Source organism: Melospiza georgiana, chromosome 6 (assembly GCF_028018845.1).
Source record: "Melospiza georgiana isolate bMelGeo1 chromosome 6, bMelGeo1.pri, whole genome shotgun sequence".
NCBI classification, from domain to species: Eukaryota; Metazoa; Chordata; class Aves; order Passeriformes; family Passerellidae; genus Melospiza; species Melospiza georgiana.
The window spans coordinates 5,920,660-5,946,420 of record NC_080435.1 but is presented as its reverse complement, the minus strand read 5'-3'; the positions used below and the strand labels follow the sequence as shown (position 1 = coordinate 5,946,420).

General features: G+C 38.2%; 1 protein-coding gene across 2 annotated transcripts in view; it reads right to left on the bottom strand.

Moving 5' to 3' along the window:
* Positions 1–25,761, bottom strand: part of INO80 (INO80 complex ATPase subunit) — a 61,801-nt gene that overhangs the window by 5,477 nt on the left and 30,563 nt on the right. For both annotated transcript variants that reach the window (XM_058026175.1, XM_058026176.1), the window contains 9 exons: positions 25,065–25,242; positions 20,070–20,210; positions 15,754–15,979; positions 10,347–10,474; positions 6,594–6,688; positions 4,218–4,290; positions 2,649–2,807; positions 1,277–1,379; positions 628–716 (listed from right to left, as the gene is read on the bottom strand). In XM_058026175.1, coding sequence (XP_057882158.1) covers positions 628–716; positions 1,277–1,379; positions 2,649–2,807; positions 4,218–4,290; positions 6,594–6,688; positions 10,347–10,474; positions 15,754–15,979; positions 20,070–20,210; positions 25,065–25,242 — 1,192 coding nt within the window. The remainder of the gene's footprint in view (positions 1–627; positions 717–1,276; positions 1,380–2,648; positions 2,808–4,217; positions 4,291–6,593; positions 6,689–10,346; positions 10,475–15,753; positions 15,980–20,069; positions 20,211–25,064; positions 25,243–25,761) is intronic.

The following is a 25,761-nucleotide window of genomic DNA, read 5'->3' as shown; positions in this document are numbered from 1 at the left end:
CATATGGTAACAGATCCCTTAAATGCTCCTTCTCTTGATTTCAGAAGGGTTTTGTTTGTTTTTCTTCAAAAAATAGCTGGAATGATGGAGTATTACTCTTACAAAATTACTTTGATTTCTAGTACCTTTTGGAGTGAGCTTGAAATACTTTACCATTACACAAAATTCCAATTCATTAATGCAAAGCTTCCCTGTCTTACCAACTGAGAATTTTCATAAGCTGGTTTTAGCGATGCTTTTTAAACAAATTAATCTTCCCAGTTCCATGGAAGCCTCATAGCTGTATGGGATTTACCTGTGTTTGGTGCTTCCTTTACATTCCCCTTTAGTCCTTGCAGAACAAAATCTTGCTAAAGTCACCAATTTAATGATCAGTTGATTGTCAGGTTTATTTGAATAATTTTTGTAGTTGCTAACAGCTAAAATACAGGTAACTGTGCATTACTTATTTTTTAATATCCCTCTTCTGTGTAAGGAACTCCCACAGACTGACTTTCAACAGTAAAAGCAAGAAGGTTCACTCATTAAGACTGCCTTGGCATGAAATGTTTCCACATTCCCTAACAGTGATCCTGAAGCTCTTCTGGCTCTATTACTGACACAGGCAACCTCTCTGTATCAAAGTACCTTCTCAGCATATTTTTCCCTTTTACGTTTACGTTCCTTCACACGATTTGTTTCTTCTTGCTGCCGCTTCTCTTCTTGACGCTGACGCACTGTTGGAAAAGAAATACAAAGCTGTCACCAAGACATTTCCTATCCTTTTATAAATCTTACAAGAAGTTCTTATTCTAACAGGACTGGGAAGAAAAGTCAGTTGTATTGAAACTAAAACACATTGAAAGCATTACTCCATTAAAACCATTTGCTTCCAAGTCACTAAAAAGTCTTACAGGGAAATTCTTCTTTCAAGCAACATGAAAGTCTATGCCTCTAACTTCAAAAATATGATGAAATACAGCTCTTTTACTAATACTTTTCTTGTCATGACCCACATAGTTCTTGTCAAAGCTCTGTCATTCAGGAACAATGTAATGATCCTGAATGAATGCCAATAAAAACTTAAATCACATCATCATGTCTCATTTTGCACAACTTCATTCAGCTCAGCAGTGATATCAAACCAGCTTGTACTAACAAGAGTTGGCAGTACAAAAAGAGACAGGAAACAGAAGTTGTTATCAGCATTACATGTGTTTGTAGAGATAAAAACACAGATTTCATAAGGTAATGAAGTGTAAAATGGGGGAACTGCTGAAACACTAATTTCACATACATTTCTTTTCTAGTTCCTCATCATCCAGCAGAAGGCTGACCACCTCTTTTGGCTTCAAGGTGTCAGGTTTGAAATTGCCACCTGAAATTACCATTCGTTGAATCTAGAAGGAAAAAAAACAGGTGAAGAAAAGGAAAGATTAGTCAAAGCCACCATGAAACATTTCTTATTACCCATTACTAAAAGTCAGCTGCAAAAATCCTGCAGGGACGTCTCTCTAAGTTAGACTTGATCCAATTTCTCTATCATACCAAATTGAGCAGCAAAATTTCAGGGTATAAAATATGAGAAGCAACTGAGATAGAAAGCAGAAAATTACCATCCCTTATGGAAAGTTACATTTTTTCTGAAGCAGTATGTAATAAAACACAAATTATAATAGTATTAATTAATATACTGTTGAACAAAACAAAACAAAAATACAGCAACATCCCTCTCGAGTATTATTTACCCATTCAAATATTCAAGTAATTGCACAGAGGATCATGAAGATCGCATTTTTAATGGGCGCAACATTTTTAGTCTCCTTGACTGAAAATTGTATCGCCATCCTGAGTCGGTGTTGCAGTTTAAGCAATTCACTCAGCCTCTATTACTATATTAAAAACAAACCCAAAAGCTAAGAAGAGTTGTAACTTAACAGAAGAGAACAAGCTTTAATATAAGGCAATTTCAATGATTTGGATCACCAGCAGACTACACCTCATTTTCAGGCTGATTTCAGGTAACTAGTGTAGTATCTCAGAAAAAGAAGTTTCAACAAGGGAAATGTGAATGCATTCAGTTGCTGCAACATCATGAGCAGCATCCAAGTAAGACAAAAGCTAGAAAAAACTCCAAGTACAAAAAACATCTGAATGCTGTATATAGTGTACCTACTGCTACCAAAAACCATGAATCTCCTTAGTTACTTTCTTGCCAATGAGGTATCATGAGGTTTAAAGTTCCTAGTGCACTTATTGCTTGATGCTGCCGGACACTGAGCTTTTCTGGCAACACTGACACCTCAAATAATTTCCACTTGATTACCTTCCAAATGTCTTTAAAAAAAATATCAGCTGTTGTGTAACATGAGAAGAATCAGTAACTCTGACACAGCCAAGACAGAAGCCCTAGTCTTAAAGAAGCCTGAGTAGTTACACTGCAACATAAGAAACAATTTTTATGAAGCCATACTGTAAATAATTATCTTCTTTCCAGTTCATATGTCACTGAACTGCTGCTCTGTTAGAGACACATATTTGAACAAAGATACTTCCTTTTGTCTTCTGTCTCCCTGCAGACACTTTTTCTGTCTCTTTACTCATGTTGATACATGCTTTATGATACCATTCCTGTAACTTCTCAGTGCAGGCGAGTTCCTCAGTCCTACCTCGCTCTTCTCCTTGGCGCGCTGCAGGATGCGCTCCTCGATGGTGCCCTTACAGATCAGGCGGTACACGGTGACTTGTTTGGTCTGACCCAGCCTGTGGGCCCGGTCCATGGCTTGCTGGTCTACTGTTGGGTTCCAGTCACTGTCATAGAAAATGACCTGCAAGGCAACACCACAGGGATTAAATAAAAATACACGTTTAGAGCACCTGGTGACTAAACAAACAGAAATCCAATATACTGATAATGACAGAAGTTCAGTCGTGTTTCACAGAATTACAGCCTCACTGAAGGCTGTCTTAAACTAGCCTTGCCTAGTCCTGTGAAGTCTCATCCATTGCATTTCAGGTGAATTCAAACTAACTGACACTATGAATGCTTCAACTTCCAAAGAACATCTTTAATATCTTTTTAAATAGACTTGATAGGGAGGCAAAAAATTCCTAAGTTTGTTATCACATTGAATCACTGTCATACAATTACTTACAGGCTACAGTCCCCATCATGGATGCATTTTAGTGTTACTTACCATCATATCAGAATTTCATGAAGAAAGTAGTACTCCAATTTTTATTCAAAACCTAGAAAAAGTCTAATGTTTCTAGTACTTTGACTATAAAAAACTGAGATGCTACATTAAATTAATATTGCACTATTACTCTAATAGTACTTTATGCACAATAAGCATCAAAACCAAAAGCATTTAAAAAATTTTAGCAAAGTATTAAGAAAGTAACACAGAAAACCACTAAAAGTCCTCATGCAAGGAACCTGCCTGAGCTTCCATCTGTTTATTTCTTCTTTTAAACCCTGAAAATTCTACAGATATTTGTTTTCTTCTGATTTCTTGTGAATGATAGCAAGATAGGATAGGATATTTTTTATTCAGAGATCTTTGGGTTTGTTTGGCTACAGACTTGAGGTCAAATCTGCAAGCACACCAGGTGCAGGTTAGAATCACAAGAATTGCTGTTAATGAAAAGATGAATGGTTCATCAGTATTCCTTCCCTAGTGATTAGTGGCAGCTGCTCCAGAGTGCAAATCCTTGCAATTTACCTAAATCAGTCTGTCTTTACACCTCAGGGGAAGAAATTTATCCTTCCTGAGTAGCTGATCTTCAACTACAAATGCCTTCCTACTTTTATAGGCATTGCTTCATTCTTCTGGACACAGAAAAAAGGGTAACTGATAACTATTCCACTGTTTCCTTTGCAACTGAACCTTGGGAGCAAAGGGTCATTCATACAGTGAATGCTGTTTCATCTAAGTGTCATTTGCACCTGTAAACCCCTTCAGTAATCCAACTCCTCTCTGGACCCTGGTACTGAAGTACGTGTGGAGTGGGAAGAAATTTCCAACTGTAAGCAAAAACTGTGTACCAAAATGTCCAATATTCTACAACTTCATCAGCAAGATAATATTACATTGCAAACAACAAAGTAAACAGTACGTGCAATTTCACAATGTGAATGGCAGTACTAAAAATATTGATCAGTATGGGCAAGAGTGGCCAACTTTTGCACAGAATGACCACTTTTCCAGCATAAATTGTTACCGAATTTCACCCACCGTATCTGCAGCTGTAAGGTTAATGCCCAAGCCTCCAGCTCTCGTACTTAACAGGAACACAAAAATATCATTCCTGTAGAGGAAAGAGATTAAATTAATTTTGTGCACAAACAAGGAATAACCACAAAAGCAATTTTTTGACCCATATGAAGCAATCAGGGCTATTTCTATTACTGGAACAGTTCAGAATGCTTTGTGCTGTTCATTCACAGTCAAGGAAAAGAAACACATGAAAGAGTGAAAGAAGGTAATCTACAAATGAAGACAATCTGAACATGTAAACATTCAATTTGCAATTGCAGTTTATTAACCTGCATCAAAACAAACCAGGGCTTGTTTATCTTCCCCACACTGGAAATTAGGATTTCATACACATAAAGAACAATCTATTGTTTCACAGAACTGACCCAATGTTAAAGAAATCTTGCCTTAATAATGCTCAACTGATAAAAAAAAAGAAAAATAGAAGTCAAAACTGTGTAGATGCAAGTTCTGTTCTAAATTTGGTGCTTTGAACAGAACAACCAAGGAGACAACCCTATACGTATCATGACCAAATACTGATGAAAACTCCAGTGATAACACCAAAATCAAAGTTTCTCCTAAGGTCATGAACTGCACTAGTGTCTCTGCAGGGTCACCAGTATTCCATAAGTGTTCCACACCTTATGGATCTGTGAACAGGCTGACACAAACAAAGCAGACAGTACACTAGTAGGAACTCCAAAGACATCAACACATTGTCCTTCTCTGCTTAAGAGAAGAAGTCTGGAATGCCACATCCTTTTGCTACTACACTGTCTGAACAACTTGGCAAATGTAAAATCAGTGAAGTACCAGAAACTCGAGCGGAATGAATGGGAAGGAACTAAAACCAAGCCGTCAATCTTAAGACTTTATCTTGCAAATAAAAAAGCCAAAGGAGTCAACAGGTACTTGTTTGCACTGAAGGTAATCTTTGGCCAGGTAATCTCTTGTAACTATAGTGGGATGCATGTATAGACAGTCACCTGAACATGCAGCTGTGATATGCTTCTGGATATGCCATATGGGGAGCAAAGTGGACAGAGCCACAGACTATGTGAACAAATTATCATGCCACAGCTATGGATTTTCAGCACTTTGCAAGGATATTCTGCAGAATAGCTTAGTCTCAGTCATGCTTTTTTTCCTGGAAATATTTCTCATAAGTAAATCATGTATAAGAGGAATTCAACTATCATCTTAATAGGAATTCTTGTTTAGACTGGCTGACATACATTTCAAAGGGATTTCCTGCTGAAATTATTATTTTTCTTCAGTTGTTTTATTCGCTAATAAAACCAAATTCTGTCCGTTAATAAAACTAATTTTTTCACTTCTTTTGGTTAAAAGACCTTACAGGAGGAAGTGTGAATATTCCAGGAGGACATCATAACCTGCAAGGAACTTGTTTCTGACACCTGGAAACAGGCAGAAAGAAAGGTACTACATCATTCTCTCACTTATGCACATGTTCAAATTTACTAGAAGATTCATCATTGCAACACAGTCCTTCAGGTCCATCAGCCTCCTGAACCAGTGACCTGAAAGGCCTTGACTCCTATCTTCAGCAACAATACTTTAGGACCACTAGCATAAGGAATTTTCTCAAGTCTAGAATGTTGCTTTCACCCTGCAATAAGCAACTATCTATGAACCTAACTCCACCGAAATGGGAAAGTGACCTTCTTCCAAGCTCACCTCAACATCCAGGAAGGATAACCTTACTGTGAACTACCATATCAAAATGATGCTGTATCAAGCCACAGCTCATGATTAAAAGGAAACTTAATAAACATAAACATAATTATTGTAAGTAATGCACCCTGATTCACTTATTAAAATGGCCAGGATCCATTTTGGTTTACTAAATGAGAAGAGTTACACTACATTTCTAGCTAATAAAATCCCCATTTTATCTTTTGTATACTAGTTTAAGGTTTCTTAGTAAAATAGGGTTAAATAGCTTGTTTTGCAGAAAACTAGGTCACTTTCAATACTCTAGCATATGCAAGATTTTCAGTCTCATCTTTACAGTGTCAATTGTCAAAGCATTTAATAACCATTGAACATTTGCTGCTTTTCTATTCAGCTTCCTCCTAAGCAACAGCCTATTTGGATTGGCAAGAAGTACAATAGGTGGCTACACTAAAACTGCTTCCAGTACTCTTTCACAGATTCATATGAAAACCACTGACTACTGGTCAGCAAACCACCAAGAAACTGTTTTGGATAAATGAGGTCAATTTGATATAAAGAAAGATAAGTACAAATTTCATATATTTCCATTACATCTTACATCAATTTCCTAGGTATGTGTATTTAAGCAAGAACACATCTTGCAAATTACATTACCTGTTCTGAAAATCTGCTACCATGTCCCTTCGCTCAGAAATCTTTGAAGAGCCATCCAATCTCATGTAGGTATGTTTCCTATAAACCATGTATTCCTGCAAAAAACATGCACAAAAAAAATACAGTTGTTCTTGAAACTGTTCACTCTTGATTCTTGCAGAGCCCCTCGCCACACACAATAAAAACAGGATTGCTAATTATAACAAGGTTCCATAAACACATCAACAAATGTTCTGTAAGCAATACTTGATAATAATACAATCCAGAAGTTAAAGCTACTCAATCATATGTCAGCTTCTGCCTTTCATGTAAGACATAAATGACAATGTCAATTCAGAGTTGGAGATACATTTGCTGTACTGCAGACCTGGTACATGCCTTCTCCTATAAATAAAAAACTAAACAAGAATCACTAAAATGGGAAGTTTGTTTTCACAGAGTCTACATTTTTACTAAATCTCAAGTTTTTACTGTGCAAGCAAACCTTTCCAAACACACCAATTGCATCTGCTCCCTGTCGTTTGTACACCATTTGACTGGTGGTTTTAAAAACCTGGAGCTGTATAATGTCTGTCCAGCCTTTACCTCAGCAGCGAAGAGCCTGTGAATCTCTTGCATAGGAGAACACTGAACACTTACACTGGTGTGTCAGTCCACAGCTCCTGCCAAGCAGCAGAACTGAAACCATTGCCTGAGACACAAACCAAATGGCATCAGCTAGGAATGCTGATGAAAAAGCAAATGGTTTTTCCACTGAGACACATTTTTCATGCTCCAAGGTTCTCAGCATTTCTTGATACCTGTGCAACTATCAACAAAATCTGAATTATAGACAAAGCTCAAATAACCACAGAGTTTGTCTGGAAAGACATCCTCTGGGGTGCTGAAAAGAGGCAACAGCTACTGGTTACACAAGTTAGTTTTAGCCATACTGGTGCATGAGTCTTTTTGAGATGCTGTGAGTGCAAATGAAGACAGAAAGGAACACACAGTGCTTTAGCAGCAAGAACTATTGGATTCATCTTGCTCCAAGCCACAGTGCTCAGCACACACAGAACTGATGTGCTGTGAGAAAACATGGCAGTGCTTGCACTCTGATGAACCTTCTGACAGTACCATGCCCAGTCCTCCTTTTCACCTATCCTTCAGGGCTCCTGATCCCTTTGTGTTCTGCAGAAACAGTGGAAGAGCTGCCATATTGTAAGAAAGCTGAGAAAAAGACTGATGCAGAGGAAGCAAGCTTCAACATGAAGCAGATAAAATGAGGTAAATAAAAGTGTGGAAATGGCCAAATCCAGACATGGATTACCTCCATGAAACAGAGCTCATGGCTAGTAGGATTTCTGGAGTACAACAACAGAAGTTCAAAGCAGAGAACAGCTACTTCACCATACAGAAAACAAATCCTAATTAACTATTATTTTATTCCATTTCTATGACAGGTTTCTGCCACCAACTAAAACAAGACAGACAAGAGTTGTCAGGCACTATGCCACCTGTTCTCCAGATCTGATAAATTCTTTTAGTATTATCACAAGAACCTTTGCCTTTCATTTCTTTGTTACTGTCTTTATCTGCCTTTATGATGATTCAACCTTTTGATCTTGACTTAGTCTTCCCTCATCTGTTAACCATCTTTTCATTATCTGTCTTCTAAAAAAACTTCAGCACAAACAGAAGACAACTTATTTCATTCCATCAGGTGCATTTATCCTCATTCCATACTTCAGACATTTTCACAAAGGCACAAAGTGCAAAAGAACAAATTATTCTACACCTGCAGTGCTGGCATTTATTCCCCCAGGTCTGCAAACTAGCTTTGTACATTAGCCCTTAGCTGAGTACGGCAAGAATGCAGTGCTGCTAAAGCCAGTGCTCTTCTGGGCTTCCACAATGATACTTTCTCAGGAAAATGTTTTCCCTTCAAATTACTTCACAGTAAATAGAGAACTCTTCTGTTTTCATACAACTCATTAACTTTTGTTACAGTATAACCAAGGTATTTTACTTCATGCAGAACATAATCCAACCCCTCATCTCATGAATACAATCTGATTCCCAGTGAAACCAAGTTTCATTCCCAATGAAACTTTTATAGAAGAAAGCAATCACATGGAGAGAAACAACCAAAATCTTAAAAAGTATGAAATACACATCTGCATGAAAAAACAATATTGAAATTATAATTTATCCTCTTCTGTTAAAATAAAATAATTTTCCTCTTTGTATTTATATCTGCCATTTTATAATGGCTGAACTATGCAGCAGCTCTCCAGCTGAAGCGACATAAAACAAACATCATTTTGTAACTTTGTAAACAATGTACTTTGTGCTCTCTGCCCTGCACAGATTAGGTTACTACAATATAGTCCAAACACTGTTAAAAAAGACATTCTGTGTTTTTTCATATTCAACTAGGCAGATATATTTTGACAGATCAGGAAAAAAATAGACATATATAGATACACAGCTTTTGCAAGGATTTTCTTATTAATGGAGTCCTTACTTGATTTTGAACTTAACTTCAGCTTCTGTTACTTGGGTGGGGAAAAAGAAAAACAGAGGGCTTAGTAGGTGGCTTATTTGGATAATAAAACACAAGTGAAGCTGAACATTCAAGAGATGGAACAGCAAAATGGTATGCTCATAAGCCTTTCAAATTGAATGCTAAGAGAAAAGACAGAAGCACTAAACACAGCTTTATGAGCTTCATGGTGTAATGCAGGGTATCAACAAACCTACACCATGTCCAATGTTTGCCAAAAGAAGAGGCATACAAAGCAATGCTAGGCAAAGTGCCAAAATACAGAATTGCAACCATGCAAGTTCTGTTTTTCCTCACAGCAGCAAAAACAAAATTCAGCTTGCGATTTGTTATTGAACTATTAACTGCTGACCTTAAAATACTCTCCTGTTCATACAGAACTCATGACTTAGACAGCTATTGATTCAGGCATCTAACTTTTTCTCTTCAGTTTATTGTGGAGAAGACAGTATCCTAGCTCTCTGATGGCACAGCTGCTCATCAAATAAAGATTTTTTTTTTTCAGAGGCAGAATGTCTGGTTTTAAATTATAAGTTATGACTTCATTCCTTATTTCTTTCCTATCCCATATGCCAGAGAACCTCCCAATGTTTATGAAACTTCTGCAGAGGAATCAGATATTAGAGGGAAATGGTAATGGTCTGTGAAATTACAAGCAACATAAACACTGTAAAATTTACCACTGTTCTCCCTCTTCCTTCCAATAAAAAGGCATGTAGGCATCAAATTAAAAAAGAAGGAAGCAGTTCAAACCAGGAAAAGAGGATAATTAAGCCATGCAACCCCTTGCCACAGGGCAGTGCAATTACCAACACATAACAAGGCGTTAAGATGCAAATGAGGAAGACCATGGAAGAAGAATCCATGTTGGACAACTGAGTATATAGGAGGCACACTTGGTTGAGAACCCCCTTAAGCTGCAAACTGCTGGAAATTGAGTGAGTAATGGTGAAGTATCAGTATTCTTGGACCTTCTGCATAACATCTGCTGTTATACATTGGTGTCAGCAGAACACTAGGTTGAACTTTAGGTCTAACTTTGTATGGCAGTTCTTATATTCTTATATTAATGCATTAACCTCTGGGTATCCTCTAGTATAGTAATTTTATTTAGGCTTTCTGCATCCAAATTATTGTACTTTCTCCAAAACAGTGTTGCTAAATCTCCATCTTCATAATTTGTCTTCTGTCAGCTATAGCTCTCCTACCTCCAGTAAGTCAATCATCCGTGTCATCTGGGAGTAAATGAGAACTCGGTGTCCTTGAGATTTCAGCCGTGTCAACAGAAGATCAAGAGCATGAAGTTTTCCACTGTCAGTGATCAGACTTTCTTTATCTAAAAAGAAATAAAAGAACAGGAGGTAATTAATAAAGCCAATCCAGATACATGCCACAAGTTATCTTCTAAGTGTTCCTAGCACTTCACTGCATTATAATCTCTGAAGCAAGGAGGTGTGATGGGAGAAACTGCAACATCCCTTCTAGCTGATACTTAAAATCCCAATGAAAACATTAAGTTTTGTTTGCTGGGATGGGAGCACACCTGTATACTCCATGTGACAAAATCTCATTAAAGACTGGTCTTAAATATGGGCTCAATCCTTTTTCTGGACAGCCATATCCCTCATCTAAGGTTTTATTCTACCCAGATCAACAAGCACTAAATGCCTTGACACCTGAAGAAATATTTTCCACTACACACATGAAAATGCTGTCCTTTGCACATTTGCTGCTACCTGCTGCTGAGCTTTAGACTTATCCTCCACAAATCAAACCCCTCACCTTCCCAGAAAAGAGCAGTTGTCCAGGTCACTGTAAAACAACAATGCCCTCACAGCACTGCCTTGAATTCTTCCCTGCCCTCTCTTTTTTTTCTTCTTTTGTTTTGTTTAAGAAATGTTTCCAGATGGCAATCTTTTCAGTCACTTCAGATTTTATACTTCATGTCCTGTCTATTTCAGCACTGCTCATGAAGTATTTTTCAGGAAGGAGATCTTCCTGTTTGTACATTCTGTACATAAACTTCAGTAAACAATACATTACTGTTGAAAGAGGATGAAGAGAAATTTTCTTCCAAAAATTATCTTTTGGAAAGGCCATTGATGATTCTCTATTCTTCTGGATGTCTGAACTTGGGTTTACAGCCAAAACGGAAAGCTGACAACTGCAGATGGTGCAGGCTAGTACAGAACCCAAGGATTTTCAGCATGTCTAGCAGGTAATGTTCTCTAATGCCTAGCAGGTAACACTTTTGCACACTTCCTCCTACATAGAATGAATTATTCCATGGGCTGAAGAGAATTCAGCTCTCTGTAAGGCAGTTAACTGTCTCGCTCAATATCCCAATTAAAAAAAAAAAGTTATATACAAAATTAATTCTTCCATCTGACCACCATGTATTTTAATATAACCAAAAGCAGGTTCAGACTAGTAGAAGAGAGGAGCACAGATCACATAACAGCACTCCTAAAAAGGTCATACAAGCACAGCAGGCAACACAGGCCATGAGTACCAAAGTGATATGGTAGGTGTGCAGTCATGTGGCAGAGCAGTGAGCAATCCCTGCAAGTACAGCTATGGTCTTGCTGGGTAAAGCAGGATTGCAGTTGCTCTGTTTCAAAAGTATCTTTAGCTTAAATATAAATAATGGACTTGAGGCTGGAATCTACATCATAACATCAGAAAATGCAACCGTTTCCTTTCTGAAATTCAAAAAATTGTGAGTTTCCATATGGTTTAAAACAACTAGCTATTCCACTTGCTGTACAAAACAGTGCTGTGAATGCTCTCTCCTATGGCAATTTTAGAGCCATGCACCTGCAATTCACTCAAGTTGAAAACTCAAGACAAGACAGGTCTGCTCTTTCTTGCTTGTCTGCCTATCTAGATAATGACTGTATTTTCTCCTTTTGGCAGTGATGATCTTGCTCTGCCTGGAGCAAGAACCACACCATTGCTTAAATTGTTGACAACTACCTTAGGACATCCATTAACTAGAGAGCTGAGTCAAGGAAATACTGTAAGGAAAACTAGAGCCCACACATCAGGCTAGCATTTGTTTTAAGTGCAACAGAATGTATAATGATGCACTCATCTCTAGAACAGCATTCAGTCTCAATTACATGTAAATCTTTAAGAGCTTCATGCATTCTTCTAAGGAAAACCAAATTTTCAACTTAGGCAATTAAGCAAAATGGAAATGAATTACAGCTACTTGGTTTCAAAATACACTTATGGAAGCCAAAGCCTTTGTTCAACAGCAGTATTTACTCTTTATACAAAATGTTATTATTTCCTTTAATGATAAATACAGCCATGACATTCTGCTTTCATTCTAATTGGTCAGCTTGCTATTTCAGAACAAATTATATTGAGTGAAGCTACATGAAAAGTCTAGATATATAATCTAGATATAGTGGGAAACTAACATGATTATTAACCAAAAGCTATCTAACTGGAAGAAAACTCAGAGAATCAACAGGGTCTGTTCAAAAGTTAGTGTTGACAGGATCAGATTAACATATTAGCAATGCTACTGTTTTTCTCACAAAGGCACCAATAGGTAGAATGAAGCTTTGCTGACTGGAAATGATGCGCGTCCTCTGCTGCTGGCTCCTGAGGTCTCCATTGTGTAAGTTACTATTTTTAAATCGCAATGAAATGCAAATTACAAGTAAAGAATTTATTTGCAGATGATTTGAAAAGTTAGCAACTTGTTAACAGTTCATAAGTCATCCAACAGCTCATCAGTAGAGCAGACAGCACTGGTGAGAAAGTTTTTGAAGTTTTTTTAGGAGAGCAAAACAGTACTACCAAAAAAGAGATTTATCATCTCTGGAAGAGAAAATCATTTGTCCTTAACCTGGCACCTTTAAGCTTGCTATCCTGATGCCATTGTTTTTTCTAAGATCAAGTATTTTTCCACGCTGAAAGCCTGCCACCTAGTGCTTCAAACAACAAATTCTGGGAAATGGTAACAGAAAATGTGCTTTACTCATGCCATCTTCAGAAAACACCAGAATTATTCAAAAGAGGAAAAAACCCTGTGTCTTCCACCTCTAGTTTCTCTCATTTCTAATTTTCTCTTACCTAGGAGAAGAAAAAAACTATTACCTTTTAAAAGAGGATTTCCAAAATTTGCAGTCCTACATGTTTTTACATTTTATGATCAGCAACAACTCCAAATGACAAATTCTTCAGATTTTTTTTTTGGCTGTTGTTTAAAAGGAGCTTTTAAAACTTTAAGTCAGATAGAGGTCCTGTACTGCAGTGTCCAAGAGCTCTCCCTAGGACACAATTTTTAGGTTCTTCAGCACTTATGAAATAAACAAGAAAAAGGAACCAGACCAAATGGCAGTCAGTCTGAAAAAAAACCAAACCCAACTGCCTCCAGCCATGCTAGGATGTGGACATAAATTATCTACAAGGGGATACAGTGGGCCTGGGAAGAATAGTTACAAAGGATTATGACTCAGAATAACCTTTGTCAGGAGCTCTGGCTGATGACTGTAGCTGGGCTCAGTGCTCTCTGGAGAATGAGAAAAAGTGCCTCTGGACATGCAAAAAGCAGAGGAAAGAGAGATAAAGCCTGGGTTCCAGTTGACACCCCTGGTTCCCCTCCTGCCGGCACAATGGGGTCAGTGAGGAGCTAGCTGGCTCTCACAGTAAACAGCCAGCGAGGCCGGTGCTTTTTATCGATACTAAAAGGACTCAGACACTTCCTGCCATTTAATCCAGGACCATTTTTCTTTCAAAGAACAGGAAAAACCTCAAGAGATTCCCACAGTGATCACAGCTGAGCCTGCTGCCAGGGTACTGGGAATGCAGAGTCTGGGAGAGGACAGATCAGGGTTTAGGAGAGAGAGGTGTCCCCTTTCTTCTTGTCACCTATTTGCCACAGACCTTCACAGCAACTGTTCCATTTGACATTTGCTACTTTAGCCTTGCAAATGGCTCCTTCAGCACATCACTCACTTTCTGTAAGGCACTGTGCCTGCTTCTGCACCTATGAACACAGCTGTCCTGTTGTGGGTGTGCTCTCTCCTCTTAGAGTAAGTTTAGGTTTGAATGCTACTTTCCACTTAATTAAAACAAAACTACTTTTTTACCCCACTTCTAGGTCCAACACTTCCTAAATTAAGCCAGCTTTATGTAACACACTCATCCCAACCTCCTTCCCAACCAAATTCTGTTGTGCTTTGACAACAATTTGCCCAACCTTGCACCTATCCATTCACTTCTGAAAGCTTCTTGTAACCTACCTTTATTCCTCTAAAATTTTTGCTGATAACAAAGTGCCCAGCTTAAAATGGGAATCTTTAAAGAGAATGCAGCCATGTCTCTTTTCTGCATTGGCTACTTTTCTACATTTCTCTATTCATGTCCTCTATCTTAATTTATCTCTTCAATACTTCCCACTTTTCTGCTACAGAGATTCATTTTCTTTTTCCAAATAACCAGCAAACAATTAAGAGAATTGCTGAAGAAATTATAAAATAATCAGCTATGACTGAGTATTAATCCAGTACAAGCTCATGAAAATTGGTTTCTCCATTTTTTACATAGAAATGTGCATGTGCTTCAAATTACTCCAAACACTTAAGAAAGTACATTCTTAAACTGGCCTGTAGCAAGCAAAAGGCCACTTTCCTTTTACTGTACTAACTTCCCCTGCCAAACATCCTTGACCCAAAAGGGTCTGGGAATAACTTTGCATCTGGAAGTGTAAGCTGTTTTTCCTCTTGGCTATCTGTCAGATCTCTAGTACTTTCTGCAGAATTCTGCTTGTTGCTCAGGACCATCCTCTGACAGCTAGAGCATATCTGGCCCATGAAAGCCACCGCAGTACTGGCAGACCCTATGAGATCTTGGGTTACTTTAGTCTAATTCTAAGAAAAAACAGTACATTTATTTTACTGGTACACTGGTACCTTTTTCCCACTTTACAAGGAAATATGAGTAAGTCTTTATTTCAATGGAAATTCAGTAAGTCCCTCATGCCTTATTTTCCAGACTGATTTCCTCTGAACTTAGTCCTCAAACCTATCCTTCTCATGGTAGACTGCTAAAATTAATTCTACCCTTTTCACCAGGCAGACCAATAAAAGATCTTTTACAACAATATAAAGCTCTTCCAACACCTTAGGAGGCAAGGTACGTCTCTTAACTTTTCATGCAATCTTCCTATCTCCAATCTCAAAACAGTACTTGGTTGTGAGAGCAGATTGTGCTCTAGTAAGTAAGTCTACCTCTTTATAGTCATTTGGAGGACTGACATGCAAAGAGAGGCTTGTAAGCATTAGAAAAACTTGTGTTAGCTGTTTTCAGTATCCACTGAAGATTTATTTCACCCAGAGGACGCAAAATCATGGTGTACTTTAAGATACCAGGTTAACTTTCACTCAGAAGAAAAAACAAACACACAGCCATCCCTAATCCTTCAAAAAGCCCACAGCCAGGCATAAACTACCACCAAATAACAGATGTCCTTATTTATCTCATCTCCATTCCACCGCAACCTCCAAACTCACCTGGTATCCTGAAGCATAAACTACCACCAAATAACAGATGTCCTTATTTATCTCATCTCCATTCCACTGCAACCTCCAAACTTACCTGGTATCCTGATAAAAGACCAGCCGTTCTGAGGCCTGATCCCTAAGAGCCCTCCTGGATGCTCTGGGAAGAACTGGGAGCACTGCTTGAGCCAGTCAGCTGCAAGCTCAGGGGATCCATGGAGTACACACTGCTTTGCTTCCAGACTTCCTCCTTCCCTTAGTGCCCTGCGCTCGTATTCTGCACTTCGGTCATTGCAGTAGAACTCCAGTGGCACAGCTGTTACCTATAGGTAAAATAATAATAATCAATATTCCTGTTCACATTTCTCCCTGTCTCCAAACCCCCAGTTCAAGTACCTTACCACGGGATCAAAGTTTAGAAGTCAAGTAATTATGAAATGTAGAAACAGAAAACAATCTGTGGCTGGGCTTAAACCAAGCAAAGATGCAACATCTCTCCACACCACAAAAAACACCATATGAACAACCAGGCACAGAAAACCTGCCTTTTGATAAACTATGCCTTCTGCCAACTGCTACACAACTGATAGCAAAACTATAGGAGTAATATCCTTGCTCTACCTCTCCTTTTGCCAAGATTTATTTCTTTTTAGTTCCACCCTTCACAATCAAGTATTTATCTCATTAGCAGAAATTACACATGTTGTCCTTAACAAAAATTCATGTGATAATTCGAAATTAGGGCAATTCATAGATTAGAAACGAGGAAAAAAAGGAACAGCATATTTCTTGAGCTTTACAGTTGCTTTGAATGAAGTGGGCACAGAAATAGTGCTCTTTTTCTTATGGCATTCTATGAATCCTATGCCCTCTTACCTGTTTCAGTATATACAACCCAGCTGGACAGACCAGTGTTGCAAACACAGGAAGTGTGATTTCATGCCATGTGAGCTGTTCTGGAACAGCTCCCTCAGTGTAACTCCCCCTTTTCTGCCCCATCCACCCAAATCTGTACAGAGTGGAAGGTGGTGAGCCAAACAGCTGAATGCCAATGGCTGCAAGGTGCTCAAGAAAAACTCTGTTCCAGCAGAAAAGGCTGGATTTTGTAAAATCTGCAGCTTTCTCATATCTCTCCCTTACCACAACAGGACAACAACCAAAAGTGAAACTGAGCCATGGTACACAGCAGGATGGATGGCTCTGCTGGATTTAACTTCAGATACTTCACCAGGAGTTAAATACCATGATCCAAAGTAAACACAATTACAACACTTTCATGCAAATATAAATGCAAACCAATTCACTGTCTAGCACAAAATTAAAAAAAAAAAAAAAAAACAACAAAAACAACAGATTACCAACTTCTTTCTACATTTTTTGAATGTAAATCTGTTTTGGGAAAACATTCTGGGGTGTTTATAAAATCTATTTATAACCAAGTTTACAAAAGAAAGCTAACTCAAAAGTAACAGGTATTAAGCAAGGTTTCCTAGCTGTGGCCCAGACCAGTTTCACAGGAGTTCTCATAGGAAAAAATAAATCTCATAGAGACTTCTGTTTACAAGGGCCAAACAATTGTTTAAACAGATTATTGAGCACAGTTATAGCAGTTAAAAAAAAACCAACCAACAACAAAAAAGCATACACAATCTTTGCAATAATGGTAAAGCCACTGTTTTTCAAAACGACAAGAGCTATTTTAATACCTGTCTATGAGTCTTACACATAGCCACACAAAACACTGCAAAGTGAAACAGGGTGTATTAAGACTGAACTCATTTCCTCTACCTAAAAGGTACTCTTAGAGTTGCTGCTATCCTCTGCTGCCACCCGCAGTCAAAGCATATGTTTGACCTCTGCAAAAAACGGCAAAACCTCTTCCAAAATACAAAATGTTCAAAGTATTGAACTGCTAAAAACACTGCTAAGAACACTGTACATCACAAATGATGGTACAAACTTAGGTTGTTTAAGTTGTTTACTATGCACCATCACATTTCAGTTCACATTTCTACACCAGACAGACTGGAACAAATACTCTTTTCAAGCACAAACAACCTGCCATATTGATTTTCAGGACCTAGATTTTCCACCCCTAGGACAGGCAGCCACTACACACAAAACAGAGCAGACTAACTTCTGACACATAAACATATCCTATCTTCTGGAAAGAATACACAGATTTGTACACAGGATTTCTACAAGACAAACAAAGTCAGAAGATGCTACAAGCCATGTTTCAGTAACATCTCAACCTAAGGAAGAATTGGTAGGAGACAATCTTGACACAAACTGTGTGCCTCAGTGCTATTTCTACACTAACAAGAACTACTCTTCCTACATATCCCAGGCAAAACTGATTGACCTCTGAGGACCCCAGACTACCTTTACCATCAGTTCGTTTTTTTTAGAATGCAGGCACATATTTCTAGGGTAGAGTCCTGTATCTTTTGCATGCCCTTACAAGTGAAAACAAGACTTTTCTGAAATGAACAAAACAAAGTCTTTCATTCAAGTTTGTTCACAAGTTTGTTCACTCTTCTCTTTATTTTCACATGGCGCATTTTTTCAAATTTTTCTCCCCACAGGTTTGTTTTTCTGGTTTTACTAATAACAAAAGGTAGATTAGTCTTCAGTATTAAATCCTCTTCTGTCAACACATTATTGTCAAACTGATTGATTGTAAGAGTCATGGTTCAGAAATACATCAAAAATACAGTGATAGGGATGTATGAATGCATTTCCACCCTAAATTAAACAAGTTAGTTTAGCTAAGGCAATTGCAAAATGCTTCCTGCATTTATCTTCATGTAAAGTTCACCTTTCTGACAGTGTGAGATGACCAAAATGGCTTCACACAGTATTCCAGTCTGTAAGGAATCTATTGAAATTAAACCAAACAGTATTATTCAAAATTTATTTAATTAGCTTCTTAATGACAATGCAAGATCCATCCTCCAAGTTATGCTTTTTATGATTGACACCTGTCTGTACTCACAAAAACTGCCTGCATAGAAAGAAGACTTACTCCCTCCCCCAGCTGCTACATAAACATACACTCCTATTTCTATCATTTGCTCTGTTAACTTCCCAAAATTCATCACGGATCAAACAACAACAGAAGACTATAGCTTCTGGGAACATATGTGCTCCTTCCTCTCTTTCAGGTCTTCTACACTCTTTCCAAAAGTTTCTAACAAGCATAAAATTAAATCTTTGTGCTCCTAAAACAAAAAGCCATGTCTACACTTCATCATTTTTGTACACCAGCCAAACCAAAACAAATAACTTTTTTTCACTAGAATAAACTCAGATACAATTTCTTTTCCCCTTTCCCTTAATTTGTAGCCTTCTAAGCTCCTCTCCACCCTTTCAGCAGTAGGGGAGCAATTCAACATATTCTTCATCCATGATGCAAATTTAGGTACAAAGAGGGACAAATCAAAGGAATCTGAAGGTGAGGTGGCTTTCACAATTTACTCTAAGAATAACCTCTTGTTCTCCAGTAAGGCCATACATTTTAACAGAGAGGTGACATGTGGCTTTGAGCAGTTCAGCTGGATTCCCAGCCCTTGAGCTGCTGACACAGATAAACTCAGCTTGAGCAGCAGCAGATAGGTAATGAGCTTGCTTGTGTGAGGTCCAGCTTGCCATCCACCCTTCTCCAAATGTAAAAGTATAACTGCACATCATTTTATGAGGCCTACAGCAATAACTTCAACAGTGACTAAGAATATAACATCTGGATGGTCTGGTAATAAAATTGTATTTTGTCCAGTTTTGTCAAGATCCAGCAACATGGAATGCAATAGCCATAGACCTAATGAAGGTCTCTTGTGTCAGCCAGGAAACTTCCACCAAAAGAATTTCAAATTTAATTTAACAGATGACAGAGAACCCCATGCAGAAGCACTAAACATCCAAAAGACCTAGAAAATGCCAACTTCAACAATCCTCATATACTGCAATTTGGTGATTCCTCTCTAGAGTGTAAGAGAGAAAACAAACACCCTTTTCAAAAAATCATTGCTTCCCAGCTCACTTTTGTCATCTGAGTTGACCAAACAATCCCCTCATTCTGTGGTGATGACACCTACACCTCCCCCTTGGATTATCAATTAATATTTTACTTTAATATCTCTTCTATAATTGCTTTAGGTATTAGGAGAGAAAGTGAAATCTTAGAACAGCTCCTGTTGGGTGCATCTTACAACTTTCCTTTTCCCCTCAGTACACATTACAGTCACTTCCCCTACGAAAAACCACTATTGAATACTGTAGCAAAAGGATATCCTCACAACAGTTTTACCCAACCAAAAGAAAGTAATATATCATTGTGTTCCTAAGACACAATTCTACCAGGGCTTAAAACACAATAGAAAATACATAATTTACAACTTAACTGGGACTTACCCGTGGACTGGCTATGCACAGGAAGGACGGTAGCTCAGTCACCTGGCAGCATCGTACACATGAGGTAGCTGATCTCCTTCTATATATGACATGGTCTGAATAGCCAGTAACTGCTTTGCAGTGGCTGCTGAACACAAGGTTCTGAAAACAAAATTAAAATGAAGAAGTTAATATCTATGAAGAAATACTACTCTCAAACCTTGTATCCACTCATGAGGAATACGGACAAAGCACATTCCATATGTATTTCTCTTTGAATAAAGAAAACTCTACACAGCTTCTGTGGAGAATACGTGAAGAATCTTTGTGTAATTATCAGAACAATCAAATCCAGAAATGTTTGCAGTCAGAATAGATCATATCAACACTTGTCTTGATGCTCAGCTGGAACCAGAAACAAGTTTTTCTGCCTTTGAACTTTTGACCCTAGCTTTTCTAATGAAGGCAGTCCAGGAATATTCTAGTAAGTCTGATCAGGGTGTTTTCTAGCTATTCATTTATCTATTCTGAGTTAAAATTGAATTTTGCAGAGAGCATTATTCTGCACACAATAGGAAACTAGCAATAATTTTAGAAGCATTAAGAGGCATACCTCTCACTGCCATAGCATCACAGGATGTGGTAAATGGCAATTCCAGCACCTACGTTCATTCAAGTAAAAGGTAAATGGGATCTCAAGTTTTGCTGTTTTTCTGCCCCAGTTCCTAATGCACCAAAATCAATGGCATGCTACTTTTACTTTACAGAGCCTACCAATTTTATGAAATCCCAGTATTTGAAGTTGCAAACATCCAGATACATGATAGAAGCAGACACCTTGTACAGCATGTCATACATTAGATATATGCATTTCTATGTATCAAAAAATGCTAGAAAACACCCACAGCAGGAGTCTATTATGGATAATGCATTCTGGGCCCTTCCATTTCCATTCACTGGGCAAGAATGCAGATGGCAAGCACATATCATTTGGAACCTGCTGACAAGAGAGGAGAACAGTCTGACTGTACATACATGCCAGCACTACCTGCACTCAATCCTAGCCCCTAAGCACATCCTTCAGCTGCTGCCAGCGAGACTCATGGGCTGGAGCTGGCAAAAATAAAGTTCATACTCTGACTGAACATTTCCTCTCTATATATGAAAGCTGAGAGCTGAAAGCTGACAATAGTCTTGCAATGACACTCAGCAGAGCTAAAAAGTACAGGTCAAAGCTTGGCCCACACTGGATAATGTGAAGTGATCCCAAAACCAGGCTCTTACTCAGCTGACAATTCTTAACCAGTAATGCTGGCTTAAGCAACAACTGCTTCACATGTTTTCTCCGGTCCTCACAGAGCCCCTTCTTGTTGGCCTAGCTGTTTGTATTCATTAAGATGCTGATCAAGATGAAAACAAACCCTTGCCCCTCTGCTCCAAGTGAGTATTGTGACATGCTTCACCACCTGGTAAAACTGGCCACGTGCTGAAACAACAGTGTGGGAATCACAGGGCTGGAAATACATGCCTGTGGACAATGGATATGAATGCTGGCTTACTCATCTGAGAACAGAAACAGTGGCAACAGAGCACCAACTCTGCTGCTAAAAAGGGCAAGTCCTTTCCCATATTTGTGCCACTTCCTATGCTAATTTTGTCTCCTCTCCAGAAGCCTCTTTGGCTACACATCTGAGCAAACAAAAAATTCAACAGCCATGAAAATACAAGGTTTTCTGCAGTTGGCTCATACCAGATGTGTTGGGGTATGCCTGCATCAGCAGACATAGGGTTCCAGAGCTGAGAGTAAAGAAAGGACAGCAAGAGTCAGAGGGGAAAGAATGAACAGCTGCTTTAGCTCAAAGCCTCTCTCTTCCCCACCCCTGGACACCACACTGGGAGTACAGCTGATTTTATGAAGAAAAATCATCATTGCAGGCAGTCACAAGAGCTTTCCAGTAAGTCTTATGACAGCAAGCACTGACATGCTGATTGTGACCCTGGTCAATAGAGGCATTTGGTAATTATTTCCTGGAAAGTCAGAATACAAGAAATGGATAGAGAGGAAGTTAACAAACTGTAATTCCAAACCTATGCAAGTTTGTTACTTAATTCTCTTTTGGAAAACAATATCAAAGACCCATTTAAGATGACTTTATGGCAATTTAAGTACCTAGGAGGAAACAAATAAAGCATCAAGAAGGTACTCAAAATAAGAGAAAAATATTTGTACCTGGGCATTAATCTGCTTTGAGTGCTAGATTCCTGTGTACAAACTATGAACAGGTCATATAAGAAACATCCCTCTGAATTCTGACATATGCAGCTGTTAAGTATTCATGAATGGAGCAGTCACCAGATATAACAGGGACAGTGGAAACCCATCAGCTTCCCATCAACCACATACATGGAAAAGACTGGGTAAAATTACAGGACTGAACACAGCCACAGCTCTGAAATGGCTCACATACTTTAGAACAACAAAGCAAAAAACCCAAGAGGAAGACTGCTAAAAGCCCCACATGTACAACTATGCACTGCAAACTAAGTTGAAAGAGGGTCTCCTATATTGCAAATAAAGCTGCACATAAATATGGGTGGTTGCTACCAACATCTTAAGCCCATTAACACTCCTACATTTTTAATAGAAATAAAATTACAAAAGGAAAGGAGGGAAGGGTTCATGTAAACAGAGCAGATTTTATATTCATTTAATTCAATGCATACAAATGAATACATATCATGTGGAGGTGTTGAGCAGGGGCAATCAAGAGACCTCACACACACTCTGCAAGCAATTTCTGCATTTACATGATTAAACGTATCTTTAGACAGATGCTACTTCAATTTCAGAAATATCCATTAAAAATAAATGTGTCTCTTTTTCTATTGACTTATTTTCATACTTTGTCTCTTACATCGGAAATGCTGATCTGAGCAGTTAAGAAAAAGCTTTCCAGATTTTACCATTTCCTTTTTCCTCTTTTCTCACCCTTCTCATTCCCTACATGTTACTATCTTATGAAGCCCAAGAGGAAGCCCTGGGGAATGTTACACTGAAAGCTTCTCCAGTCTGGGCTAAGGAAAAAGTTAGTTCATTTCACTCACAATAATGTGCAGTGCTAAATGACAGGCACGTAAAGGGAAGCTTGATTTTCAACTCTCCTTTAGGTTTTGCACTCCCCAACCACCCTTTCCTTTTTTTTAGGGTGTTCTAAACAAAAGCTCTGCAATTAAAATTCTGTAAATATAGCTTATTTTAAATTGACTTCAGGTGGTAATTTGTCTAATAGGAAGGCTGGAAAACAGCTTTAAAGTATCTGTCATAACTGCAGGGCTATTCTTCCTTTAGATTCACACTGGGGTTATCACAAATGCACTGTATTGTACCCACTGGTGAACTCTGCTCCTCAGCTGGCTTTTTTCTATACTGAACTTATTAGTTGCAACAGTCATTAGTTACATACAGCCAACAGCCCTGGGAACCCTTAGGACACAAGTACTGACATCCTCAAAGAATAGAAATTATCTGGAGAAACCAAAGTAATGTTTAATCCTTGCTAGACTGTGGTATAGGTGGGTCTGTAGCCTATCCTGTAAATTTAATCATTAATATTAAAACTTACACATACATATTCCACATTTTACATTTAAAGTCTAAAATCTTAATCCATCTTCTGTCCTTCAGAAAATCTAATGATTTTCATTTTGATATTCATACACACCAAACCAAGGGCTATGTAAGGACTTGTTCTACATATGTAAAAATGAATGCTACCTTCTCAATTCTAATACCGTCTTCTTTACTGCCAACACACAAATTCTCCTTAACCGTGCAAACAAGAGGACAGAGCTACACTACAGTCTCAGAGATAAGCACTGCAGGCACTACAGAAAGAGCAGACTGTAATCTCAGAAAAACTAACTGAAAGCAAATTCATATAGCATAGAGATTTTACCAAGCTAGGCATGGAAACACAGACTACTGAAATACCAGCACAGCCAGAGTTAACAGGCACACATTCACTTGGCTGGCTCTTTGTTTGATAACTAGGAGAACTCATTTTGTTGGCTTTGCTGTCAACGCTGCAAAACATGACACCAAGTCCAAGGTTGGTTTCCTACTGCTTATGTGTCTTCAATTTCAACTTCCTCTACACAATATTCAATTGAATTCTGGCTATCTCCTTTCCCCTTCCAGACTCATGAGCAGAAGCAATATTCCCTTGAGAAATTTGGCACAATCTCACTGTTTCAGAAATGATTTTTTTTTTTTTTACAGCATATCTGCTAACTGCCCAAGATGTTATCCTGACTCCACGTTAGCACTTCTGTGAACTTATTTCCCAGTGAACTGAATCAATGGAGCCTTAATCTAACTCAGGAAATCAACTGCAATTTAGTCATAAAAAGGCAAAATCTTCACACATACCCTAGGCCAAAGACTAACAAAATGATCTTGCATTACACAGTAATTTGAATACATATGGATGTACCAGACAGTAGCAGAAGCAAATTTCAGAGTAGAAATACAGCACTGAAAATGCTTGTTCACCAGCTACACTGTCAGGCTGGTCTCTGTTTTCCCCAGCTACTGCAACAATGTATTGAATTGGACAAGAGAAGAGCAGTTTCAGCCAGAAAATGACAATTTTGCATATAAAAAACATTATGAAACTCCTAAGCTTACATATAGTCTATCCCTAACAAATAATGAGTTTAGTTCTGCTGCTATTTTATCTACTTATAACGCTCCAGTAATATTTTGAAGTTTTCTAAGTCAACTGATTCATTCATTATAGCAAGTTTTGAAATGTAATGCCACATGTGAAGGAGATGGGTTAAACTATTTTTCTGTTCTGCACTCTAAAGTCTCTTAACTGCATCTAAAAAAGCAGACAGTATCATCATCCCGTTATCAAGTCTGTTTTCCCTGTTTCATAAGGACAGAATGGTTTTCATCGTTTCTCACTCTTCGAGGATTTGCTACTGTCCCCAGATCACAGAAATTTTGCTTACCTGCAGCAAAGTGCAGCTGTGCAAGTTAGGGAAAGACAGTGGGAAATTTACATCAAGCAAGAAATCCCTGTTCCTCAGAAAACATGACCCCTGCTCTTTGTCCTCTTCAGTCTCCATCCAGGAGCGCATGTGATGGAGCCTGTAGGATGCTTTCAGAGACAGGAAAAGAGCTAACCATCTGAAAAAAAAACCAGAGGAGATGCATTTATTCACTGCTTTGTGAAAGAAAGGCTTGAATATATTTGCAGCATAACTTTTTTTGATAGAAATGCAGTTTTTGTCAGAATATCAGACCTACAGCATCTTGCCTTAAAGAAAATAATTTCTGCTAGACATCTTCAAATTTTTTCTTATTTCAATTTTTTCCAAGGTGGTTTAACTGAATCTAAGTGATTAAATCAGGATATACTTTGAAGCACTTAATAGAAAATGGTGAAGCCCCACTTAGCCATTGCTATTTAAAATTGCATCGACTTTTCTGTAAATTACATATAAATTATTCATACCAACATGTGTAATGAATGCACAATTTATCACAAATACCACTGAGACACATCAAGAGAAATCTGAATTATGTTACTGAGGTGCAGTCAAGAAACAGTAATTCAAAATAACCAGAACAAAAAAATATTACACTTAAAAAGCCCTAAAGTGGAACATCTCTATTTAATAATAAAGATTTACTTTCAGTCTAAAA